The sequence below is a fragment of the Gavia stellata genome, chromosome 4 (assembly GCF_030936135.1).
Source record: "Gavia stellata isolate bGavSte3 chromosome 4, bGavSte3.hap2, whole genome shotgun sequence".
In the NCBI taxonomy this organism is placed as follows: domain Eukaryota; kingdom Metazoa; phylum Chordata; class Aves; order Gaviiformes; family Gaviidae; genus Gavia; species Gavia stellata.
The window spans coordinates 54,889,087-54,898,069 of NC_082597.1; the positions used below are offsets into that span (position 1 = coordinate 54,889,087).

The 8,983-nt window shown below is 47.3% G+C and overlaps 1 protein-coding gene across 1 annotated transcript; it reads right to left on the reverse strand.

The window, feature by feature from the left end:
- Positions 1–1,280: 1,280 nt before the first annotated feature.
- On the reverse strand, positions 1,281–8,617 carry GSG1 (germ cell associated 1). Its single transcript, XM_059816547.1, has 5 exons — positions 8,294–8,617; positions 5,738–5,780; positions 2,783–2,935; positions 2,548–2,659; positions 1,281–1,654 (listed from the first exon to the last, which is right to left on the reverse strand). The coding sequence occupies exons 1-5, from the start codon at positions 8,615–8,617 to the stop codon at positions 1,339–1,341; spliced, it is 948 nt and encodes a 315-aa protein (XP_059672530.1). The 3' UTR covers positions 1,281–1,338.
- Positions 8,618–8,983: the final 366 nt, after the last annotated feature.

Consider the following 8,983-nt stretch of genomic DNA (forward strand, 5'->3'; position numbering starts at 1 on the left):
AAGCCCCAAGGCTGGCCCTTGGGCCCTGGTCTCCTTATGTCAGAGCCTGTGAACAGTTTGTATATGTTTAATGGTTATTTTTGTGTAAATAGCTTTGTATATATTAGCACAGCTGTAGCAACAGCTCTAGGCCTGGCATTTTCCTCCAGACAAGGGTTAGTGTTTGTAATATATAGTCAGTTAATACAGCTGCATAATAGGGACTGAAAGTGTAAGGACCAGTAACATACGAGGATTAAACAGGAGTGCCCCTTCCCTCCTGTCTAGCCACCACCTTGCTGGGAAAGGTGAAGCGGCTGTTACCTGAAGTAGTTATTCTCCTGAGGTTCTTCCTCAGAGAACTGATATTCAAGTGCAGTGACGTTAGCTCCTCCATAATGTGAATTCATCCTGCCTGCACACACACATCCCCACTGTGAATAAAGAGTCTGTCTGTATATTGTTGGGAAAATGTATTTGAACTGTGAACTGCAACAGAGCAAATAAATACTGTGTACAGCATCAGTGTGTCATGTGAACCAGTGTTTTGCCTTTGAGAGATTATGAGGTTGCTTGATTTGGGGATTGTTTGCGGTATTTTTACAATGGCGAAAAGGGGGCAGGTGAAGAGAAACAAAGAGAAAAGCAAAAGCCCAGCCAAGGATTCTTAAAGGTTGTGGAGAAGCACAATAGAAAGAGACAGACAGGAAAGTACCTCAGAATGGGAGATTTTGGGGGAAAAAGCAAGAAGGGAGCACATGGGGTCATCATAGATAGGAAAGAGGAGGAAAGAGATGTCTGAAAGCAACCCCCCATTCCTACTGCAGCAGCACTTTTAATCTGGGGGCAGGGAGAAGAGGAGGTTGGGCCGGGAAATGAAGAATAAATAGGGTGTTCAGAGAGGATTACAGCCGATCAATATGAGCACCGATGCCCTTCACTGTAGCACTGAACCAGGGGGGTTGCTGGAAGGTCAATGTGACGTCACCCAAAGAGGCCCAGCACTGCAGTTTGCCAGCTGAATGGTCCTGACTATCTATTCCCAGGTGCAGTACTGCTGGGATTAGGACATCTGTCTCAACTCTGTCTGAAAGTGCTTGGAGACAGCTGGCACCAACAACATGTCCCTCCAGTTTCACCCTTCCCAGCTGAGGATACCCGTCAAACTGATCACAGAGGACCCACCCTGCTACTGCTGGCACTGCTGTTGCCCTGGCCCAGTGCCCACATTCTCTTCTCACTCCCCAAACTGTAGAGGAAGGAAGAGCTCCTGAGGAACTTGCTAACAGTGGTGCTAGTGTTTGGTTCAGAGCTCTTTTGCCTCCCAAACCCCACTGCTCTGCCCCTGTGCACTCATCCCTAACAGCGATCCTCCCCAATCACCTGTCCCAAGACCTCATCCAGCTCTAGCTCTGGTTCCCGCTGTAGCACTTTCTGCTGCAGCTCAGAGTAGAAGTCAACTCCCTCAGAGACTGAATGGAGGGGCTTGTCTTGGGGCTCATAGTAGCTGCTTATTTGCTGCTGTATGAAGCACTGGTGGTGCTGAGGCTGACCCTTGAAGCTCCCATCGTAGCCCTTGATGTGGTTCCTTTTGAACTCTAGCACCGTCTTGGTGTAGGTGTTGAGAGTGGTGACAGCAGAGGCCATGCAGCAGGTGAAGGAGGCCCAGGCCATGCTACAGGAGAAACACAAGAATAGCACATGCTGTGAGAAGCCAAGGAATTGAACTGCATGCACCGTGATGCACCCCGATTTGCCAGGCAAAAGCTGCTGGGCATGGACATGACTAGAAAGACTAAGGCTCATAACATTATAGTTCTTAGGGGTTATCCCACCACAAGATCCTTCTTAGATCGATGGGGCAAATACTGGTCATCCCTGTCACAGAGAAGGGAGGGATACAGGGAAAATAAAAAGGGCAGCAGGAACATCTGTAACTGGTCAGAGCAAGACAGCACAGCTTGGAAGCAAAAGGCTCATTCAACTTTTTCAAGTCAGTTATGGCATATCAGCTGCAGGTGGCTTCTTTAGCCTTTAGAGAAAGGAACCCTGAGCCACCTGCTTTTTGCAGCTGCTCTTCCTGGCTACAGTGTCCACATCTTTAAGCATGTGCCTAGGCTTGGTGCTGCAGGAATAGGCAGTTTGGACATTTGTTAGTGAAGAAATCAAACCAGCATGCAATTTATTTAAACTGCAGAAAAACAAGGCACATTTGAGAGCATCATCACAAGTGTGACACTGGCCTCTGCACACAGGGAAGAGCTGAGATCAAACAGGGCAAACCAGCATAGGGGCAAACCTGATTAGTCAGTAGGGCTGAAGGCACTTGTTTAGGTGTGACCCCATTGTTTTGCCAGTCCTGGGTAGGTACTCATTTAAGTAACTCAGCAACTATTTGTAAAAGCAGGGGATGAAGCAAAGACAGGAGATTAGCAGTAGGAGAACCATGGTACACCTGTTTTTGGAAACACAGAAGGACAAGAAGGGAGGAGGTGGGTTTTGGCAGGGTGTAGCATGGCTGAAACCCAAAAGGCTGGGGAGGCAAAGATGGCTTCAGAGCTCACGTACTAGAATGCCCAGCCGTAGTCCCATGAGTGCGGTCTCCAGTCCTCTGGTCCCAGACTAACCGTTGCCTGGAAGACTTGAGTGTACATCATGTGTGCCACCATCCCAAGGAGACCTGACACAAGAATACAAGAAAGAAAGGAATTTACAGCAGGGGGCAGAGCTGCATACTTCAGCCTTGTGTGGAAGAGGAGGCTCTACTGCTCCTGTGATTCCAAGCCTGCAGTAACACACTTACCTGACAGCACCGAGGAGACAGCAGCAAAGGCATTGAGCTTCAACCCACAGACAGGATTGCCAGTATGGAGCATTTCCACCATCAGGAGGATGAAGCTGATGAGCAGCAAGCTGATGTACAACATCTCTGATCCCAGCGACAGCCACAGGATTCCTGCCGGGAACCAGAGACTCTTCACATCAATACCAGGATGGCTTGTTAAAGGGAGAGTACTGCCCCTTCCCAACCCAAAGGATGTCTTTTGGAAAGAAGTGAAAGAAGGGAAACAACAAACACCCAACAGCCTGTGAGCAAGGGCTCACATGATGCTGAAGGGGACAGAGAGTCCGCCACAGAAGATGGTTTGGCTGGTCTAGCAAGGCAAAAGCTGAGAGGAACTAAAACAGCTGTTTGTAAACAAGCCAGCATTAGTGATGAACAGCAAGGAAGAAGCCATGGGGTAAAAGGCAGGGGGAAAGCTGTTGAGCACAAGACCTGGTGTTCATAGGTTGGCCATGAACACATCTGAGCTGGATGTTAGAATGTTCTTTCCCATTAGTGTAGTGATCTTCACAGTAGGTTTCTAAACACACCATTGGAAGTAAACAGCTTTTAACCTGGGACTCAGCTGATTAAGAAAAGATCTGTATGGTGCATCCACGGCAATGGCTAGGACCTGGCCTCTGGAATACAGAAGGTCCCTTTTGCGGGCCTGTATTTCTCACTGAAACCTCAATTAAAATGAAACTACACTCGGGGTGGATACCCAGCTAGGGCAATGGCATTCACTACTCACCCTACTCCTTGAACAGAGTACAAGTACTTATATACTGGGATTATCAGTGGGACTGTGATACCACAGTCTTCAGCTGAGTTTATTGTGCAGTAGGACTTGGAGGAGAATGAGAAAAGGCACTCTGAAATGCTGGGCTGTGGAAGAGCGCAAGATTCACTGAGGAAGAAATGTTAATCTGACAAATGAAGCAGCACTGTGAACACTACTGTTAGCAACTATTAATGGCTGTAGAGGAGACATTCAGCTGGGGAAAAGGAGTGTGAAGAAAACCCTCATTAATGTGTTGCTGACTTGACTCCTCAACGTCATTAGTGCCATAGAGTCACACAGCTCTTTAGCAGGAATTGATGAACTGCATTCCCTGCTTAAAGAAGCTGGCTTGCTTGCTGCAGCACCATCAGGGAAACTATTTAATTACAGGTCAGACTGCTGAAAGTATCCTGGAGGCTGCAGGCACCACACATGCACAGAGGTCTCTGCATCACTTTCCCTGTGGGTTCAGGCTCACCACGCATGCTGTGTAATCTGGTTTTGTAATGCTGCCTATGTAATGTGGAGCTGCTCTGCACACATCCAGCTCAGCCAGCCCAGCCTGCAATCAGCAGTCACACCACCTTCTCCAGTGCTAGCCCAGCTGTATAATGGCAGCTGCACTGGAGGCCAAAGTCATCTTAAGATGATGCTATGTGCAGGAAGGGGCGAAAGCAGGTGATAGAGCTGTTAAGACCACAGTGTCACTATGAGTGTCATGCTTAAGCTCACAGTGATCTTCCAGTTAATTTGTAGGAGCTCAATGTCTTACAGAACATGGCCTTTCTATCAATGTTGGGCTGCAATTAGACAAGGAGCAGTAAGAGGAGTGTGAGGGGGCACAGACAGAAAGATTAATAAAGACACGTAATCTGGTTGCATAAACCTCCTTTCTTAGGAAAACAATCTATAAGGAAGACATTAGAAGCAACAGAGCCGGAGGCCTGGGCAGGAAATGAAGCACAAGAGGTGAGAAAGAAGAAAAATGCATTGCTACTCCCTGTGAGGTGAGCATTTAGCAGTAAATGCAAGTATCATTCAGTAAATGCAGTTAAGTAAGTCATTCATTTTATGACAAAGTGGAGATTTGCATGATTTCAAAATGATCTTGTAACACCAGCAGTATTTGAATTGTGTGAATACTGTTTCCCAAAAGAATAAGCAGGGGAGGTTTTTCTACCCTGTTGTTGTGCCAAGAGTGACCTAAATTAATCTGCACAGTGATACCACTGCACGCCACTTGCACCAGACCCCTCACCTGGGAATGTTCATCACTTTAGAAAAGCAGGTCAGCAGTCTTTGCCAGTGTTTTTAAAGTAGGGGAAAAAAGGCAGAAAAAGAAGATGACCTCCCCGAAAGTACTCCTCTCCCTGCTGGTTGTTGTGATTCCCCAGCATTTGTTTCAGCCCTTGCTCTTATGGTGTGAATGCTGACACAGGCTCTGCACCCCAGGCCTTTCCCTTCACATATGAATGTCCTCTGAAATGGCTTACCTCCAGCCTCCATCTCAGGGAATAGTTAGCAAGCCCACACCAATTGAAAAGCTTTTGGTAAGTAAAATCTCCATTGCATATGTACACATACATCCAGGTATACTGAAGTTATCCTCAGAATAATTTGAAACATGTGACAGTGACAGGAGGGTGACCTCTCCAACCCAAATGAAGTTTTGTATTTGATGAGGCAAGGACTTCACCCTGAAAGTGTAAATTTCAGATGTCCTGATCACTTACCACAGAGTAAGAGGTGATTCAGCTTCCAGAGTCATCACATTAGACCCCAAAACTGAAGCACTGAGTCAACATGTAGCATATGTGGGAGGGACTGCCCTCAGGTGGCATTCATCGCCTTCCCACTGACTACAGCAAGATAACAAGCTCAGACCGGGCAACTTATTAGATGAGACAAATCCCCCTTCCTTTCATATGGGAGGGTGTCTGAGGTTTCCAGCACTGACCTCACAGATGGCAGTGGTTTAGACAACATCTGGGAGGAAATCTTTGCTCTTTTAGCAACCATGAGGCCAGGATTTCATGCCTGGCTCTTTGGGAACCCACCCTGCTGTCCTCACACAGGCGAAATGTTGCAGGTCCACCATCCCAAGGAGGTGCACTGGGCAGCTACAGCGAGGTATGGGGATTTGCTCTTACCTCTCTCTGCTGGTGGTGAAAGCTCAATAAAGCTACGACATTTCTCTTCTGAAACACAAAACCAAAGGTATTAGTTTGCAAAACAATGCAGGGTACATAAGGGAAAAGAAAATCTCTCCCTCTCACTCTCTTCACTGCGTAGCTCCAGTCATCCCTGAGTCTACCCATCAGATCTTCTCACCTCTGCTCTCTTCCTGACCATCTTTCCAGACCTTCACTGGGGCGAGGTAGGGGAAGGCAATGTCTGACTGGAAAAGTAGAGGTGGCCTTTGCAGAAAAAAAACTTCAGCAATTTGTAAATCTGACAAGCCTCTGGTGAATATAAAAATCTGTTGCTACTCATTCATAACATTACTGTTGGTCAGGCCTATTAAGGGTGTAGCTTACAACAGGCTGCAGACCCACCACTTCTGCTGAGGACACGAATTCCCACTCACCCCAGTCTCAGCAGAGCAGTTCTAGCACTGCTTCCCAAAGAAGAAAGCGAAAAACAAATCTTCCCAAGTGAAATGCTGTGTGACAGAGATGTGAGTCCCACTTCTGTGGCAGAGAATCGCACAGAAATATGGTCTTCTGTCCTCACATTTTAGGCATGCTATTTGGACAAATGATGTTCATATTTGCTTTGGCTTTTTATGTTGGCCAGATGCAAACTATTGTCTCAGCTGAGGGTCCATCATTACTGCATGCTGCATTACTGCATTTCAGGGTCCTGTCCTCTACTTGGCACAGTATTTTCTCGCAGAAGTATCGGCCTGCTGCTTTTCATGCAAGAATCTCATTTTCTTAATTTCTATCCCCAGTTCTAATCTCTCCCAATCTCCTGTATTACTTCTGTCATCCACAGCTCTCAGGACACTACCCAGTTTAGTGCCATCTGCAGTCCTCATTAACTTGCAGTTTGCTTCTTCACTTAGAACTTTAATGAGGTTATTCAGTAATGGCTCATCTAAACTGATCCTGAGATTAGCCTGAATAATGAAATCCTTTGTCCAGCTCAACTCAAACTCCTTTTGCTCATAATAGCCCCCTTTTTTTTTTGTTGTGGTTGCACTTGCTTCAAAGTCCCACAGCAGTGGGTGGGTTGTACTTGATTTACAGGAAGCAGGAGACTGAGACTGACTATATGCTCTACCCTGTGCTCTGCTGCAATCCAGATGCAACACACTCGCTGCGTTCCTTCAGGCATCGGGGTTATTCCAGGACTGCCTGGTGGCCAGACAAGTCTTTCAGAGAAAGCTGTCAAGGGATGTAGTCCCATTCCCACAAGCACCATGGAAACACATCCCAACCCAAACCAGTCCCAAATAAACACATCTTCTTCCGCAGCATGTCTGGAAATGCTCATAACGAAGCAGCCCTCTTGTTAGGACATGAGAATTTCAAGCACATTCCCTCCTGTTCCCACCACCCTTCTGTCTGCTTTTATTCACCAATTCTTTATTTTCAAACTCTGACAGCAACAGATAAGAAAATGTGAAATGCTATACTAGAACGGTGGCTTAGTTAAAGAAGGTGAGATGTTTGTGCTCTGGAAGAGCTGAAGGGAGGGCGGTGGGCTCAGGGGAATGGGCCTGATGAAAGCAACTTTCATCACTGTACCTTTAGATACAAATCTCCCTGTTGGACAACTTTTGAGTCAGTTCTGATCCTTGGGGTGTGTGCCAGGCCATAAAGAGCATCTGTGCACTGCAGAGCATCCACCTGTGTTGGTGTGGCACAGGTTTTAGCAGAAAGACTTCAGCAGAACTGGGCAGGAGCAAGTCAAGGGTGAAGGGAGGCACCAAACGGGTCTAATACAGGTTGCATGACCAGCCCGTGGCACGCCAGAGTTTACAGTGCCAGTCCCACATGGTCAAAAATCACAAATGAAACCTGTCACAGTATCACAAAAACAACTAAAGAAATTACAATACTGCAGCTCTAATCCTCAGGTCAATTTGCCTCCTAGCTGTGGTTCCTCTGGGTTCAGATCTTCCAGGTTTTCTTTGTATCTATAAAGCAGTACTTTGCTTTCTCTATTTTTTTTAAGAAAGGCCCAGTCCCTGTTCGATTCACAAAACCTCTCGGTTTGGTGATCTAAGGAGAATACCAACTTTGCAGTCCTCACAGTGATAACTATAAATTGACAACACTGCATAAAATCACCCCGCTTAGATTTCTGAGGGGACATGCACAAATGTGCCCTGGAGAGCATGAAGTAAGCTGTGTGTAGGAATGGAGATATGGGGAAAGGAAAAGGAGGCTCACTCCAGTTCACATCAGGATGAATGATGCCATCACAAAGTCACTGCCATCACCACCACTACTTACACTTCTCAGCCTCTATTCCAGACCGAAAAGCACACCAGATACAACCATTGTCCCTTGCCCCTCTCAGTAAACATCCCAATGAAGGACAGAAATAGAATGACCACAACAGTGCACAGGGCCGATGCCATCTAGGAAAATGAAGAAGGCTTTTCTCCCAAGTGTGGTCAGCCTCCTTCCTTTCATTTCCAAACTCCTATGGAGTAAATACAAGGAGGGAAGAAGTCGTGGCTGCCTGGGCAAGACGCTACCTGGCCCTTCCATGCTCTCTTCACAGGAAAGCCACATCCCCGCGTGGAAATATCTGAAGGCAAAGCGATCATCCCCGGTCTCCCAGCTGTAGTGCACCACATCCTGGGATGAAACATTGCTAGCACCTGCATCAGGCGGCATGGGGACACCAATGCACTTGGTGGCTTTGCTCTTCCCACACAAAGGCTTGGGCACCTTCTGGGTCCCGGTGCACCAATAGCTGCCAAGCAAGGCAGTGGTGGAGAGGCTGAGAGCCAGCAGGTTCAGGATGACAGCCAGGAAACCACGGCGCCATGGCAGTCCCTTCAGCAGCTCCATCTACAACACACAAACAGGAGGGACTGTCACACCAGCCCTTGTCCCACCTAGCCTTATGAATCCCAGCTCTTCCCAGCATGCACCTGTGGGGAGGGGATATGAGCACTCTGCCGTCCTCACAACATCCGAACAGCTCACCCAACATGGAATAACCATTACTTGAAAGCCAGGGTGGTGGAGCAATAGGTCAGCTTCAACCATTTCAAAGTACACTGAATGTCTACTGGGGAAGAGAGGGTCACCCAGTAGACATAGCAGGGCTGAGTGCATCGAGGTGTGTGAGCACATAAGCAAAATTAAAGGGACATCATATTCACTCCATCTCAGAGATGGTAGGGAAAAACTGTTAACCAAGTTCCCTAAATA